The 17,551-nt window shown below is 35.8% G+C and overlaps 2 protein-coding genes across 2 annotated transcripts in view; one reads left to right on the top strand and one right to left on the bottom strand.

Annotated features, from left to right (window-relative positions):
• Nucleotides 1-6,211, top strand: part of LOC107549474 (voltage-dependent calcium channel gamma-6 subunit-like) — an 11,179-nt gene extending 4,968 nt beyond the window's left edge. The window contains exons 3-5 of the mRNA XM_016230568.1: nt 1,113-1,187; nt 3,509-3,646; nt 5,121-6,211. Coding sequence (XP_016086054.1) covers nt 1,113-1,187; nt 3,509-3,646; nt 5,121-5,344 — 437 coding nt within the window. The 3' untranslated portion in view covers nt 5,345-6,211. The remainder of the gene's footprint in view (nt 1-1,112; nt 1,188-3,508; nt 3,647-5,120) is intronic.
• Nucleotides 6,212-10,427: 4,216 nt separating this feature from the next.
• Nucleotides 10,428-17,551, bottom strand: part of LOC107549473 (voltage-dependent calcium channel gamma-4 subunit-like) — a 26,914-nt gene continuing 19,790 nt past the window's right edge. The window contains exons 4-6 of the mRNA XM_016230567.1: nt 13,594-13,677; nt 12,819-12,959; nt 10,428-12,093 (exon numbers count right to left, since the gene is read on the bottom strand). Coding sequence (XP_016086053.1) covers nt 11,273-12,093; nt 12,819-12,959; nt 13,594-13,677 — 1,046 coding nt within the window. The 3' untranslated portion in view covers nt 10,428-11,272. The remainder of the gene's footprint in view (nt 12,094-12,818; nt 12,960-13,593; nt 13,678-17,551) is intronic.

The raw sequence follows: 17,551 nt of genomic DNA, 5'->3' as shown, positions 1-17,551 counted from the left end.
ATATATATATATATATATATATATATATATATATATAAACCCAGAAATAATAGTGTGCATATACAAATTATTTTTCATACCATGTTGAAAAGTGACTTTTAACTTTAAGTGTTTTAAAATGTGACTTTCATAGTGAGATATGCTGGAAAAAACACAACATGGTTAAAAACATGACTGCGATTCATGTGTACTTTAAAAATCAGCGTAGTTTGGCAATGCAAGAATGTGTTCTGTGTGACCCTGAATCAACTTTGAACGAATTGACAAAATATGGATTGCTGTGGACTGTAGGTTAGTTATTGGTTTATGTTCACTGATGTGAAAATAAAACAAACAATATATTGACTTCTAAAGACACTATGTATTTCTAGTTAAAGCTTAAAATTATAAGCTTATATTGTTTGTGACTAAATCAATTGAGTAATCAGAATATAATCGATTGAAATAATATTAAAGAATATAAAAGCATATAAAATCTCCAAAATGAACAAGAAAAAATGTATATTAACTTTTGTATGATTCGATTGTTTTTAAAAAAATGTTTTAATCAATTAGGAGCTGTAATATGACTATAAAAATTTGTAGTGGACACAGATTGTTTTTAATTAGGGGAAAGTTCTGGAAAAAAGACGTGTGTGTGTGGTGGGTCACAGTTAAAGCAGAAAGGTCAGTCATATTGCGCATGGATAAACATGCAATCTGACTGCTGCCCGGTTTCAAGTCTAAATATAGAGGACATGAGTGAAAAATTTGGAAATATAAGAAGACAACAGACAAGCTGCAGAGGACAAGAGAGAGTGAATGTGCATTTGATGTTGTATATATTAACCTGAGTCTGTTCTCTCTTCCTTGTTCTGCCCTTCATCCTCTTTCCATCTGCCTCACTCTCGTTCCCTCCCTCTCCATCTGCCTCGCTCTCTCTGTCTCTCTTGTTCTTTCAGTGCCATATGTGAGAGGGCTGCTCTGTGTCCTCGGCACATTAATACACAATGACCCTCACAGAGCTTACAGCAGAAAGCTCAAGTGCCTTTTTCAGTTTTTCTGACTGATCTTTCTTCTTCACCTTCACGGTCTCATTCTTTTCTCTCACCGTCTTAATTTTTTGCCCTCAGAATCAAACTGCACATTCTTTAAATTCTACACATCTGGAGAGAATGCTGTCATATTTAAGAAAACGACAGAAAAAAGTAAGTTCTTCCTGTATAATCTGCCCTCTTTTCTCTCTGCTGTCTGTGCTCTCTCTCGTCTATTCATTCTCTCTCTTTCCACGCTGTTTCTCTCATTGAAAATCAGTCATGTGTTTCTGTCTCCTCCCCCGCTCCATGTCTCTCCATCTCTCCACATTTCATATTGTGTACATGCACAAGAATGCATCATGAGCTCTATTTCTTGTTTCACTTATTTCAAGTGCATTGGCATAATTAATACCCCAACAAAATATATGCCCAAAAGTACATGGATGCCCCTTCTTACAGTTTTGGCTAGGCTGTACACTCTTAAAAATAAAGGTTCCAAAAAGATTTTTTGGAGCGATGCCATACAAGAACCATCTTTGGTTCCCCAAATCTAAAGATGCTTTTTTCACTATAAAGAACCTTTTGTGCAATGGAAAGGTTCCATGGATGTTAAAGGTTCTTCGTTGGACCATCAATGCCAATAAAGAAGATTTGTTTTTAAGAATGTAGTTCACCAAAAAAAGAAACTTCTGTCATCATTTACTCCCCATGTTGTTCCAAACCTGTATGACTTTTTCTCCCATGTGGAACCCAAAAGAATATATGTACTTGTAAATTTTTTCCTCTGAATTAATATGCTAGCTTCGTGTAAGAAACAGACTGAAATTTAAGTTATTCACAATTCTCAACATTATCTCTGTATAAAACAGATCCAGATCGGTTTGATTCTTGACTAAATAATTCACACTGGTATTGTTAACTGGTTCAACAGATTCAGTAGCTGCTTTTCCACTGTCGGCCCAGTGCGAGCCAGTGCTTTCAACGGGCCGGGCAGGGCTAAGGCTAATATCCTCAGACCTGTAGCACCGGGCCCAAAATCACGCTGTGTTTCCACCGTCGTGCCAGAAGCTCCGCTGCGCTTCAATAAAACCTGCACTTTACACTCTTTGGAACAAGGCCACACAACCCCATCATTTCACCAACAAAACGATAATATTTTTTTTTTCTTATCACAAAATGATAAGAGCGGCCATTTGTTTGCGTTTTTTTGTTGTTGACAAAGATTTAAATGCAAAAGCATCTCTGTTTTACCAGTTTTACAATAATAAGTGATGCATTGATCATAATGAATTAATTTGTCAGGATTGAAAATTAGTCACACAGAAATAAAGTGGTATTTACCGTTATTTCACAAAAGAAAGAGGACACACATACTATTCAGTCATGTCTGTTTCTGTTTATTTGTAGTCGCAGTATACATCACATTTAGAAAAAATAATAATTTCTATATTTCCATCAAAAATACGACCTGAGCAGCTGAGGAGCCTCCCGAACAAAAACTATGATTATGATGCTATGGGCTGCTATGATTATGAGCTAAATATGAACATCAGACACTCGGGTATAAAGAGACGAGCCTACTGACAGATAAAATTTGTTACTAAATAAATACACGATTGTGATAGCCTAGTCTCTATGATTTGTCTGATTTCTTCAAGCGGTTGTATTTAACATTTTTACTATGGTAATGGCTAGTGTTCATAGTCTTTTGCATCGATTACAAATATGTATGATCATAATCCACATCGGATCTCAAACAGAAGTTATTTCATACTCGCTGCTGTCGGAAAGTGAGTTTTGAGCTGAAATTATTTTAAAAGTCTTTAATTCCGTTGTTATAGCTGTTAACTTTGAAATAACCCACGCTGCTGACGCTCTCCAGACACGGAGAAACTCACTGGCTATTGAAAAGATCTGACTCAAAAGAGCAGGTAGTTGATGAATCAGGCATTGCTACTTCTCTTCAAGCTTGCCAGAGATCGACAACAGATGTCAATATTTATTTGTGAATAATTGAGACGCAATTTTCAGCCTGTTGCTCACATGAAGCTCATGTCTTGGAATATAGCTCACATTTTGTGATAACCAGTTGAGCTAGTTGTGTTCCTGTATCTCCACTGGTAGACCATAATGCTATAGCCACATACAAATAATTTACTGCTTAAAATCCAGATTGAACACCTTTGGGATACACTGGAATGCTGAATGTGTGCCAGATCCCATTGGCCAAAATTGGTCCCTGACCTCACTAATGCTCTTCGTTTTGAATGGGTGCAAATCCCTTCAGCCATGTTCCAGCATCAAGTGGAAAGCCTTCCCAGAAGAGTGCAGGCTGGTTCGGGAGAGTCATTAATGCCAATGGTTTTATAATTAAATGCTCAACAAACACAGCAGGGTTTAGTTGCCCACGTATGTTTGCCTATATTGTTTAACGATGCAGAATTATGTCTTCGAACAAATATGACTCATTGCTTGCTTTGTTTCTCTCTTAGGTTTACATATAGCAGGTGCAATGTTGGCTTTGTTGAGTTTGTTTCTGATGATCATGGGCTCTGTGTGTATCACTATGTCTCTCAGTAAGAGTGTGCCCTTCTTCCTCAAGCCTGCTACCATCTGCTTCGTCTTCTCAGGTACCTCTTAAACATCTCATACCTGCATTCGGTGACTTTAAAAACACACCAACACCATTCAGCTGCACAAAATCTTAAGTAGTTATTGGAGGAGGCTCAAATTTATTGACGCAGCCTATGAGTCAATGTTCTGGACTTAATGGGGGATTGGCAATGTTCAAGCGCACTGTGTCCCATTGCTGAGATTCTAAGCTTAAACCTCAACCTCAATCACAATGTCAGGCATCTCAAGAAATAGAGATGACTGTATTTCAGTGTCACTTCACTAATCACGTGTAACCACTCATGTTTAATATGAGTTTGAGGTATATCATAAGAAAACAGTTGGAGAAAAACATTCCTAATGAACTCACGGTGAAGTTCTTTTTCATTATTCTCTTAGGGTGAGAGAGTGGTGAGAAAGCAGCAGTTAAGAAAGCATCTGATCATATCCATGTGGATAAGTTTGCACCAGCTTTGCAATTCGGCACTCCAGTCAAGTCATGTCATGTTTATTTATACAACACTTTATAAAATAGTTTGTTTTAAAGTCAGTCATTTGCAACATGAAAAAACAGTGTCAGTGTCACTTCCAATTAAAATTACAAGCTCAATTTTTTACTATAAAGCAGTTCTTCAGTGTGTTCATGTTTTCACTCACGTCTCAACTAAGTGAACTATTAGTTGATAGTCATTTAAAAAGAGTCATGAAAAAGCCTCAGACTCACTCGAGAGTTTACACATTTGAATCAGACTTGAGTTGATTGTTGTGAATCGTTACCGATTTCATAAGTAACTCACTCACTGAATCACAGCTCATGGAAATGAACAAGAACACGCTACCTGGACTTCATTAAAAATAGAGATTTGTTGGAATCAATTAATAATGGCTTTCCAAGAAAACATTTAAATATTGTAAACAAACAATGTTACTCCAAAAACAGTTTGCATCAATCTTTTTGAGTTATGACCGCTTCTAATGAAATGTGTAATGTGTGTAAATAACAAAGGTAGAGCATAAACAATTTTTTTTGTTGCTAAAATCACTTAATGGAAATTTCCAGGTACACTTAATATGAAGTCGATGTAACAGTCGGCATTATTTTGTCAACCGAGCTCATCAAAACAGTTTTGCAACTTAAAAGAATTAATTAAATCATTAAATTAGTATTTGTTAACTTTCAACCATGCTTTTAAGTTGTAATAGGTCTCCTGATTTTCTTTTTAATCATTGTTTAGCATATGAGATCCATAAAGTTTTTGGATCTCATTTGCATATGCGGTCACTATATGCTTAAACTGTCAGCATATAGTGACCGCAGTTACAAGCCAAAGTAGGAAGCTATGTACTGTGAAGCGCTTCAGAAAAAATCTTTGAGCAATTTTGTAATTTACCAACTACAAATGTAATTCTGCTCCTGAGTGTTTCACATTGAATTCAAATAGTTGAACCGTTCCTTTAAATAAAATGACCTTTCGTCTCCACTTTCCCCAGGTATCCTGGTCCTCCTGTCCATCATAGTTTTCCACCAGTCTGTGCTGGCGTTATTGGCAAGCGATCACAGTATCCCTCTCCATCATGAGTTGTCCTGGTCAGTGGCGTGTCTTGGCTCGGCTGCGGCCATTCTCATTTTTGGAGGGCTTATGTTCCTGTTGCTTTCCCTCCCCTACAACCCCCTGGAGAAATGTTTTCGTCAGCAGAGCAGTAGCGATGCCTAGCTGTCAGAGGACTGCCAGCGAGTTAAGTAGCACAAGATCTTTTATACTCTTATGCTGCTTGTGGAGATTAACTGATGTTATAAAGGACTCTCAAAAGCTAATGTTTTGCAAAAACTAGCATTAGTTTGCTCTTCGATAAGATGATAGACCTTAATGCTCATACACCGACTCTGAAATTTGAACCGGTATTTCTATGATGGTTATGTACATCAAATCAGTGACCAACAGATCTGTTTACTGTCTTGAAAGGCTTCATTTACACAACATGCTGTGCTATTATGCATTGTCCCTTTATCTGCATTTGTATAAGAAACCTTATTTGATTACTAGGCATATAATACTGACTTATCAGGTATTTGTGGGTTGAAAGTGTTGATTTTTTTTAGGCCATCCTATCAATGCTAAAGCCTTGTTCCCACCAAGAAAGATAACTATATTAGTGTCAGATAACATTCTGGGTATTATAAGAGCACACTGCTGTTTTAAATGCTTGAGCTCTTTAAAGTTGAGTGGATTCTGATTGGCTGTCAGTGCTTTTATCATTCATCAGCTAGAGAAAAAAAAATCATTCTGAAAATGATTCCCGTAATATCGTTCCTCTGTGGCATTTTCAATATAGCTGTGGTGCAGACTTCTCTATTCTCATAGAATTAGAATGATTATTAAAACTTTAGAGTTATAGTTACTATTATTGTTATCGTCATTGGTGCAAACAGGCCTTTAGAATAAAACTGCAAACCAGCTTTACAGGTTTATGCTATTAAGAAATGGCTTGTGTACCATCATAGCCGTTCTGTTTAATAACGAGACTTGGCAGGTGAGTTTCATTGACCATAATTATGTTTATAGTAAACCAGCTACAGTGATCCCAAGAAGTGACACTTCTTCAAAATTCAAAACATTAAAAAATGTGTCCAATATTTTGTATACAATATTTTTAACTATATATATATATATATATATACACATTTTTTTTTGTTAATTAATTTTATTTTTTTATTTCAGAAAGTCTTTGTACCATCTTTCTTTAAAATAAACTACTTTGTTTGGTAGTTAGCTATAAAATTTAATATTCATGCATTTAAGTGCCCAAATACTTTTTGGGATCACTTTATACTGATCTTTTCTGCTGGTTTTCAGTGAACAAAGTCATCAGCAGACTAGATATCATTGATTTCAATGCATCGATTTAATGGGATGGTTTATTATTTACAGTTGAAGTCAAAAGTTTACAGAAACCTTGCAAAATCTGCAAAATGTTAATTCTTTTCAAATAAGAGGGATCATACAAAATGCATGTTATTGTTTATTTAGTACTGACCTGAATAAGATATTTCACATAAAAGATGTTTACACATAGTCCACAAAATAAAAATAATAGTTGAATTTATAAAAATTACTCAAAAGTTCAAAGGTTTACATACACTTGATTCTTAATACCGTGTTGTTACCTGAATGATCCACAGCTGTTTTTTGTTTAGTGATAGTTGTTCATGAGTCATTTGTTTGTCCTGAACCGTTAGACTGCCTGCTGTTCTTCAGAAAAATCCTTCAGGTCCCACAAATTCTTTTCCAGCATTTTTGTGTATTTGAACCCTTTCTAACAATGACTGTATGATTTTGAGATCCATCTTTTCACACTGAGGACAACCGAGGGACTCATATGCAGCTATTACAGAAGGTTCAAACGCTCACTGATGCTCCAGAAGGAAAAAACATGCATTAAGAGGTGAAAACTTTTGAACAGAATGAAGATGTGTAAATTTTTCTTATTTTGCCTAAATATCATATATTTTTCATTTAGTACTGCCCTTCAGAAGCTACAGAAGATACGTTCACATTTCCCAGAAGACAAAATAAGTAAAATTTGCCCTGATCTTCAAATTCAAAGTTTACACCCCTGGCTTTTAATGCATCGTTTTTCCTTCTGAATGGGGTCATTTTTATAAATTCAACTATTATTTTCTCTTGTGGACTATATCTAAACATCTTTTATGTGAAATATCTTATTTAGGTCAGTACTAAATAACATGCATTTTGTATGATCCCTCTTATTTTGGTAAAATTAACATGTTGCAGATTCTGCAAGGTGTATGTAAACTTTTGACTTCAACTGTATATAAATGTAAAACGATGCTTAATACTATACCGCTCCAGAAGGAAAAAACATGCATTAAGAGGTGAAAACTTTTGAACAGAATGAAGATGTGTAAATTTTTCTTATTTTGCCTAAATATCATATATTTTTCATTTAGTACTGCCCTTCAGAAGCTACAGAAGATACGTTCACATTTCCCAGAAGACAAAATAAGTAAAATTTGCCCTGATCTTCAAATTCAAAGTTTACACCCCTGGCTTTTAATGCATCGTTTTTCCTTCTGAATGGGGTCATTTTTATAAATTCAACTATTATTTTCTCTTGTGGACTATATCTAAACATCTTTTATGTGAAATATCTTATTTAGGTCAGTACTAAATAACATGCATTTTGTATGATCCCTCTTATTTTGGTAAAATTAACATGTTGCAGATTCTGCAAGGTGTATGTAAACTTTTGACTTCAACTGTATATTAATGTAAAACGATGCTTAATACTATACACTTGAAACAGATGTTTCTATTGTGTGTATAAAAATGATGTACGGAATCGATTGATGTGGATATGGGCCCACTGTTTAGCCACATTTCTCTGTAAATACTGTGTTTATATTGTACTCCTGCTTTTCTTTATCCCTATACTGAAGACCCTGTCCTTCACTGAACTCTCTTCTTTCTTTCATGTCTGTTCTTCACTTGGTTGTTTGTCACTCTATATTCATCACGCTCTTTCTCGTTCACTAGTTTTGCTTGAGGATTAAATCTCTTTCACCTAAGACAGTCTCCTGTACTCCTTCCCTCGCTTGTTTCTTAATCTCACTCCTTCTCTTTTGCCACTCGCTCAGTCTAAAATTAGCGCATTGCTCATCTAAGCACATCATGTTGAAGTGGATGAGAAATACTATCCTAGAATGTCAACTATGCCCCCCCTCGACGTTCTCTCCCGATGTTGATGGCTCTTGGGTGTCTCCGAGGGTTTGGGTGGAGCTGCGTCTGCCGTCCCGTTCCTCCCCTCCCACCCGAGTGTTTGTGAATGCAGTGCTGGCACATTTGGGAAGTGAGGAAAGGTCTGAGCCTCAGTAATCTGTGTGTCTTTCGTCCAGTCTAACTAAAGCCTCCATCCTGTAACAATCTGGATCTCCTCAAACCGCAGAAATGACAGGTGGCGAGCATGTTCCTGGAGAAACCGTCTCAACATGTCCTACAGCGAGCTTATTACTGGCCCATTTAATTTGGTGAATCTATAGCATAAGAGAGTGTGGGCTGATCAGATGGCCGGAATATGGGTGGGTGCAGGAGTAGGGAAATTGGAGCTGTAGATTGACACTCAAGCCAGAGGTCTGCTTGTATATATAGCCCTTTAATAGTGCCTTTCGGTCTAGCGGGCTGTTCTTTCACTTTTTATGTGTACGAGTGAATGGGGGGGGGAATAAAACAGGATCTGCTCGTGCAGGTTTATTAATTGTTGGTCGGGACTGAAATGAGTGCATGTTTTTGGGTATGTACAATAAAAACCTCTAGACAGTCCTCCAATAGTGAGAAAGTGATGGCCTGCCCATCTGGAAATCAGGAAAAAAAAAATAGGTCAATATTCATTTACCCAAATTATACACAGAAAATGGTCAAATTCAAATATGATTCTGCAAAATATCTAGATTTTATCTGTTAAAGGAATTTTTTTAATTCTTTTTTTTTTGTTTTCTAATTTAGTTTTTTTAAGCTGATTATTAGAACAGTGGTTCTTAACCTTTTTGACTCAAAAATTTGACTCAATTTCTACCCAATAAAGTATTATAGTGTTTGACGTTACTAGAAAAAAATGATATTCATTGATATTGAAAACATTCAAGGACTTTTAAGATTTTATTAATTTTATGTGACATTTACCTCATATAAAGAGTCTTGGTTCTTCAAAGGAAAAAAAAAAATTGTCGAGGGGTGAATTAAAATAAGAAATATCTTGATTGTTTTGGCTTATTGTAATACAAATTTTTCCTTATTTTAAATTAGTTTAAGGCATCTTGAGGCCTCCTTGAAAATTTGCTGAGGCCCCCTAGCAGGCCCCGGCCCCTGGTTGAGAACCACTGAATTAGAAGTTTATGGAAGCCCGTTTGGTCCTCAGAGTAAAAAAAAAAAAGATAATGGTGACTATTTTCACTGAATTTTTTTGTATTTTAAACTAATCTCACAATTACCTATCTGCATTTTTTACTGTGAGATGGAAACGTGCTTCCATGAAAGATCATCTTCGTTATCTTTTATGGATAAAGATGTTAAAAACACACAAATGACATCACTCGTAGATTGTTGTTTCTTTTATATATAAAATTCGTGCAATACAGTGTTAAGAGTTTATCACACATTAAGATAAACCATATTTTCTCTAGATCTATTCTCCACTACGTAATATTTATAACTGACCACATAAATGCTGTCCGTGTAGTTTCACTTTTTTTTTTGTATGAATTAAAAAAGACCCCCGAATGCAGGAGTTTGTGATTTGATGCCCATTTGCACTCTTTTATGAAATGTCCTGTGTTGACCTCCAGTTGGCTGGGATCATGGAATAAAGGTTAAAGGTTAGCAGAATGTCCACATATATAATCTCTCATTTAGAGAAGCAGACGGATCAAAGGGAGTCAGGTGCAGCACAGTGAACATTTGTTTTTGTGTAGTTTTTTTTTTTTTTTTTTGGGATGGGAGTTTGCCTTTGGGATGCTTGTCATGATCACATGACACAATGGAGGGAAAACACAAAAGAGACCGGGCATGCCCCACATACGAGTCTAGCCCAATCAGAGCTCAAGGAAGACCGTGTCCTCATACATATTCAAAAAAGCCTGACCCACCCATTCTGCCCTTTTCAATACATAAAGACCCCCCCCCCCCCCTTCACATCTGTACTATTTTTAAAATATCTCTTTTTTTTCAAATACAGTTGTGTAATATACATTTGTATTTTAAAATGTAGTTGTTTTTTTCCATCCTCCCTCCCTCTGATTTGAAAAGCACAGTTTTGGATAGAAGCCCCTCTTCTGAATGTCATCATTCGTCATTTTCTCTGTACAAATATATCATCTGTCCCTCTTTGACCAAGTGAGGGAATGTTTTAATGCCCCAAAACAAAGGTTTTCAATTCATCAAGTGCTACTTCTACTGCTAATAGTGATTTTAACAAAAATAATATGATGGTAGGTTTATATAAAAATCGTTTTCACTTGAACTTTGTCATTTCAGTCCATCAATTATGGTGCCGATCTCTTTACTGAGCTGGAAGACAGATATACAGATATTACACTAAATTGCATGTTATCAAAGGGTAGAAAATAAAACTTTCTTTAAAATAAATAAAATGCTTTCTCACAAAGTTAGTCGTCGTAGTAATAATCTTCTCACACACATTGAATACACTCATGTTTCTGCAGTGCTCAGTATCACGTTTTGGAATCGCAGTCAAACATCTTTGAAAAGCAAAATAGTCTTTCTAGTTTAAAGACTAGAATCATTCAACATGTTAAGAGCTAGCAGTTCAAACGTCTCGTAATAACAACAACACATCACTGTCTTGAAATTCCACGCCTAAAATCGAGCAAAATAATAACACAGTATTCCATGATAATGGTTTAATTAAAACAGTACTGAAGAAAAAAAAAACATGAGGTGTTGTTGTCATTATGAGATGTTTGTCATTCTTTTACTCTTTATTTTTTCATAAAGTGAAACATTTGTCAATGCCGAGAGACTTTTCCCCTTTTTAGTTGTTGTCCAGTCTTTCCATCTACATTGTCTCTCGCTTTTGCGCTTTATCAACTACGCCAACCCTCTATCTGTCTACACTGGTGTAGTTTTCCTATTTAGCGTGTTGGAGTTGCTCTCTCTGTCACCTTTTCCTAGCCTATCCAGTGTTCCCATCCCTCGTTCCCGCTCCACCGTAGAGGAGGAGAAAGGTGGAGGTTGGGAGGACGGGACGGAGTTGCTGAGCGGCGCGTTGGAGTTGGAAGAATTCTGGACGACTGAGGGATTGTGGGGTTTGAGCGAGGGCAGTGTCCCACTCATCATCATACCTCCTCCGCCCTCTTTCGGGAAGCAGTTGTGTAGCTGGTATAGCGTGGCGCGGTCCACCGTGCCGTACAGCGGAGGGGCGCCCAGCCCTCCCAAACCACCCAATTTGGGGTCTCGGGAGAGGGTGTAAAGGGAAATATCGCCCCCTGGCAGAGTGGAGCGGGAGTGAGGGTTGGGTAGAGTGGACACAGAGATGGGCCCCTGAGAGAGTAAAGCAGACGGGGGCATTCCGAAGTTCTTTCCCCCCGGTGGGCCCCCCACGGGAGAGGGGTCTCGTGAGCGCGAGGGGTCTGTGGATCGAGAGCTGGAACGTGATCTGCGGCGGAAGCGGTAGCTCGGGAGCCGTAGCATGGCGTGAGTGGTGCTCTTAAAGATATCGGTGCGAGAGCGACAGCGGAGCTCCTTGTTCTTCTCGATGTAGATATTTACCGCCAACACGCCCACCATCTCAGCCAGGATGAAGGACAGCCCGCCGAAGTAGAAGGACCAGCCGTAGGAGTACTGCCATTTCTTATCCTCATCCTTCTTTGGGGAAATGTCACCCAGAGCGGCAGAAATGTACACTATCACACCAATGATGTTACTCAGGCCTAAAGATCAATGATCAAAAACATGCCAACTGATCAAAACTCTCAGGTACAGAGAAATACAGAAATGCAGAATAAAAAAGATTCTGAAGCATTCACAGTCCAATCTGGCAATTAGGTTTTATCAGATAAAAAGTTTTACATTTTACAGTAATATTGTGGATCATTCTGTACAGACATACAATTAAAGACTTTCTGTAATTTTATTTATTTATTTAGCATTTTATAGCATTTTGTGGTGTTTTCTGTTGTCATATTATTATTATATTAAAATAATTTATAATATATGCATTATATTGCATTCTAGATACACATTTAATTATAAGATTACTTCCCATTTTTTATTTGAGTTTGGCAGATGCTTTTATCCAAAGTAAATTTAAAATCAATGTGCATCCTGAATGCAGTGTAAGCTACTTTGGATAAAGGTGTCTGCCAAATGCATAAATAAAAATGGGAAATAATATAATATCGTGCATCTTACATGCAATATAAGATACACATATATTATATTATTATATTATATTAAAACTATAAATATTTAAATTGACAGATTTTTCCATGTATGCATTAATTCACGTTTAATTGTATTAATTTTTTTAAATCCCAGATTGAATACTTTAGGACACCATAGTGTATGAGATTTTTCTAGTATAGGTAAATATTAGATGTAATTTGACATTTACTCATGGACCAATGCCTGTACACACACAATGCACACACTTTACCTGCCGCTACAAACAGAATGCCAGCCCCCAGCACGATGTTCCTTTTTCTCTTGTAGAAACGGCTGGCTGCGATACAGACTCCTCCCATTAGCAGCAGGATGGCACTAAGAATGGGAAAGATGTTGGAGGCCCGGACCACTCCTGCAGGGAAAGAGAGAATAGCGGAGTGGAGAGGGTGAGAGACGGAGAGCATTAGAAGCGTGAGACATGATGAGTGCAGGCGAGTCAATTCTGTTCAGGTCTTTGACACTGTGCATTCTTATCTCCATACCACATATTTAGACACAAATATTAAGCTAAAATGAGGCACCTGGGTAATTAAATGATGCTGTTGTGCACTGTGTATGAAAAAGCCCCAGAGGAAAAATGTTCCCCTGGCAGTTCGGCATCCCATCTGGGACCAGTCAAGCTGGGACAGAGCAAGGAAATGCCATCTAAATACCAACCAAAATGCCAACCTGGGTGCATGCATGCATGCATTTATGCGTGTGACATGCACACGTGCACACAGGAAACTGTAGCACAGAAATGCCTTGGAGCATTTCAGGGGATATGAAGCATAGGATTGAATTTGCAGAATTATTGTGAATCTGCAATATGTAACTTAAAAACAGGGAAGAAAGCCGAAGGATTTAAATCTAAACAAGAATGAGTAAATAGTGCAAATGCTTTATTTTTGGGTGTACGGTTTCTTTATGAATGTTTCTTTCATTCATGCTGCAGAAATGCTTTGTCATGATAAAGTCTTTTGTTGTAATAAAGGGCAGCCTCTTACGCAGGACGTATTCTGCTCCATCATGATCAAAGTCGGCGTCCTCTGGGAAGTGGTTGATCTGGGAGCACACACCACGCTTCACCCCTACAAGCAAACAGACAGGAACATCAGAGGTAAGGCATCCTTGCAACAAGCCTCACATACTGCGCATATGTTACTTCTGAGAATGAACTGCATTACTGTACCTCCATCAAAACCCCTCACACTTTCCCACAAATGTGTCTTCAGGATAACACCCTGATGTACAAGCACTCACTGCACTTTCTGGCAGAGACTGTAGTTGGATTCTTTTAATATTTAATACTTATCTAAATCATAATTAAATGACATTGCTGTTTCATTATACTTCCGTTCAAAAGTTTTAAATGTTTTTGAAGGAAGTCTCTTATGCTCAACCAAGTAAAAACAGTAATACTGTGAAATATATTTTACTAATATATTTTAAAATGTAATTTAATCCTGTGATGTAATGCTAAATTTTCAGCATCATTACTTCAGTCTTCTGTGTCACATGATCTGAAACGTGAAATGATCAATTTTGAAAACAGTTACTGCTACTTTACTACTACTGCTACAGTTACTGCTACTTAATATTTTGTGGAAACCGTTATACATTCAGTGTTTGATGAACAGAAAGTTTGAAATAGCAGCATTTATATGAAACAGAAATGATTTGTAACAATATAAATGTCTTCACTGTAATTTTTGACCAAATTAATGTGTCCTTGCTGAATAAAAATAATTTCTTAACAAAAAAACCCTAAAGTTTCTTGTTTGGAAAACTGCATGAATATAAATTTGCTACAGTTGCATTTTTTAATAGTTCTTGCTATAACAGGAACATTAGAACTTACTCAGAGATAAAGATACAAAAATGTTTTCTCATAATAAAACGGACATTAATGTACAGACAGATATATATATATATATATATATATATATATATATATATATATATATATATATACACATACAGATAGATAGACATATATATATATATACATACAGATAGATAGACATATATATATATATACATACATATAGATAGACATATATATATATATATATAGATAGATGAGACATATATATATATATATATATATATATATATACATACATATAGATAGACATATATATATATATATAGATAGATGAGACATATATATATATATATATATATATATACACACACAGATAGATAGATAGACCCTTCTGAAATCTCATTTAGGAATACTGCAAGAGTTCTGAAATACCAATTAATGGCCTAATCAGCAATCCAATCTCTTTAAATGAGATGGGCAAGTCATTTTCAGACTGTAGTGCCTGATACAGATCTAATTCTCTTAATTCATTATGTTCATTTGTTAAGATGTGGAACAGGAAACACACACACATGCAGATAGGCCTGGAGTCAGTCAGGGAGTGAATAGCTACCCGCTCCAGTGCAGGCAGACAGACAGACAGACTGACGCACTATGATGACATCGTGACTGGTGTTGATTGATGGAGTGGGAATGTGATGGATTGATGAGACAGACGCAGGGAGATACAGGTGGACAGGTGTGGGGGGGATTCTTTTCACAGCTGTTTGTCTTTTTATATTCCTCCTCTCATGGACATTAATCTGTAAGAAAGAGATGAAGGCATAAAGGGGAAAGGTGTCACTGAGGAGAATCTGGCATCACCATTTGGGTTCTTTGTTAGAGATACTGCATCTTTCAGCAATGGCCTTGTGTCTAAACAATAGTATCTATCATAAAGTGTACATCAACTGACCTGCCAACCTTGGGAAAATATATTGAGTACCACAATAGTGTATCAGTTCACAGGTTTTTGCACTAGTTTTTATTTTATTTTAAATATCAGCTTTTAAATGTGGATTTGCAGTGGATTTTATCATGAAGATATATGCATGTTATAAGTGACCCAAACTCGAGGCACTTGCAGAGATGGAGTTCATGTAGAGCAGCATTTTACTGTGAACTGAGCCTCTCCGAGCCACGGCAAACACTGGATCATTTGCTGCTCATGTTTTAAAGAACAGTGCCGCACTTTGTTTTGCTTTCAGTGGTTCTCATTTAATTCTTAACGTATTTGTCATTCATCCCTGCTTGATATTTGGGGGAATTAACTGATTGGTCGAACAATTATTCTTGAGCTTTTTGGCAGGCTAGCTGCAGCTTTCTCTTGCTTGCCTTGAGTAGTGCACATGCACAATTGAATACAAAGGCATCACCAGCTTTTTGTATAATTTTGAGTCACAATTTGAGGTCAAAATGTTTACCAGAAATCCAGTCCAAAGCACTGTAATCATCGATCCAATTTTTTTTTATTATAATTTTTTTTTTTTTGCCAGCAAGATGCACTTAAATAGCTGGCTTCATCATAAGGCCATGTGTCCACCAAAGAGCTCAGGCCAGTGTTTTTTTTTTTCTTTCAATTGTTTGCAATGGAATCACCATGTACTGCATTAAAAATAGACTGCACGCTTCCCTTATTTTTCTGGTCACAGTCAGTTGAAAAATGTTCAACACCGAGTAAAAAGCAGAGCACGTCACTGTTACTTTTTACCCAGCTGTCCAATCAAATGTTATTTTAGTATAATTGAGATACTATTATTATTTTTATTAATATTTTGATTCATTTGAATGATTATTTTCTGTTCTCATTTAAAAATTAAAGTTTTAGTAGTTTTATTTCTGTTTTTTATTTTTATTTTTTTTAAATGTGCCTGTATAGTTGTAATTTTTTATTGGTTATAGATTTTGCTATTTTAGCACATAAGTAAAAAAAGTGAGAAATGTTGCCCTTAAATACTATTTAAATAAAGAATTGAACACTTTTGAAATGGTTTCATCCTTTATACAGACATATTAGTCATTTTCAGAATGATTAAAATGTACTTGATTATAAAAATACTTGAATAATATGCATTATGTAAAGCTTGAGAGATCCTATTAATTTGATGTATAATTAAAGTAAACATTACAAATCTTATGATTCGAGTATTTTTACAATTGGAATCATTGCCAGCCTGTAAAATAATCTAAGACTGTTTTTTTAATACTCTTAAAATAAGAATATGCCCTTCGAGTGATCTCCGTCCTAAGATATAAATATTGAAAATAGTGTGATATTACAAAGATGACATTTTATATTGTCACTGCAGTTATTGTATGTACATATATACACACACCGTTCAAAAGTTTGGGGTTAGTAACACTATTATTGTTATTTTTTTAAATAAGTTAATTTTATTCAGCATTTGATTTGAAAAACAACAAAAAAAACAGGTTTTTAAAAATATTTGGTACAACATTATGTTCAACACTGATAATAAGAAATGTTTCTTGAGCACCAAATCAGCATATTAGAATGATTTCTGAAAAATAATGTGACTCTGAAGACTGGCGTAATGATGCTGAAATTTCAGCTTTGCATCACAGGAATAAATTACATATATTAAAATATTTTACTTTTGAAATAAACTTTAGATTGTAATAATTTTTCACAATATTGCTGTTTTTACTGTATTTCTGATCAAATAAATCCAGCTTTGGTGAGTATTGGAGAGATTTCTTTCAAAAACATGAATAAATTTTTCCAACCTCAAACTTTTGAATGGTATTGTATATATAATTGAAGAGATAACAAAGATGTTTTTCATTTCTTAAAAACTAGGGCTGTCAATAGAATAAAATACTTCATTAACCTCATCATTTCCATAGAGCCTGTAGAATTAACAATAAAAAGCTTTTGTAACATTATACACTATACCATTCAAAAGCTCTTTTTTTTTAAATTATATTATATTATATAAATTATTACTTTCATTTGGCAAGGATGTTTTAAATTGATAAAGTGATGATAAAGACATTTATAATGTTACAAAAGATTTCTGTTTCAGATAAATGCTGTTCTTCTGAACTTTCTATTCATCAAAGAAACCTGAAAAAAA

The sequence above is a fragment of the Sinocyclocheilus grahami genome, unplaced genomic scaffold, assembly GCF_001515645.1.
Source record: "Sinocyclocheilus grahami isolate Dianchi unplaced genomic scaffold, SAMN03320097.WGS_v1.1 scaffold373.1, whole genome shotgun sequence".
Lineage (NCBI taxonomy): Eukaryota > Metazoa > Chordata > Actinopteri > Cypriniformes > Cyprinidae > Sinocyclocheilus > Sinocyclocheilus grahami.
This window is presented reverse-complemented; position numbering and strand designations above follow the sequence as displayed.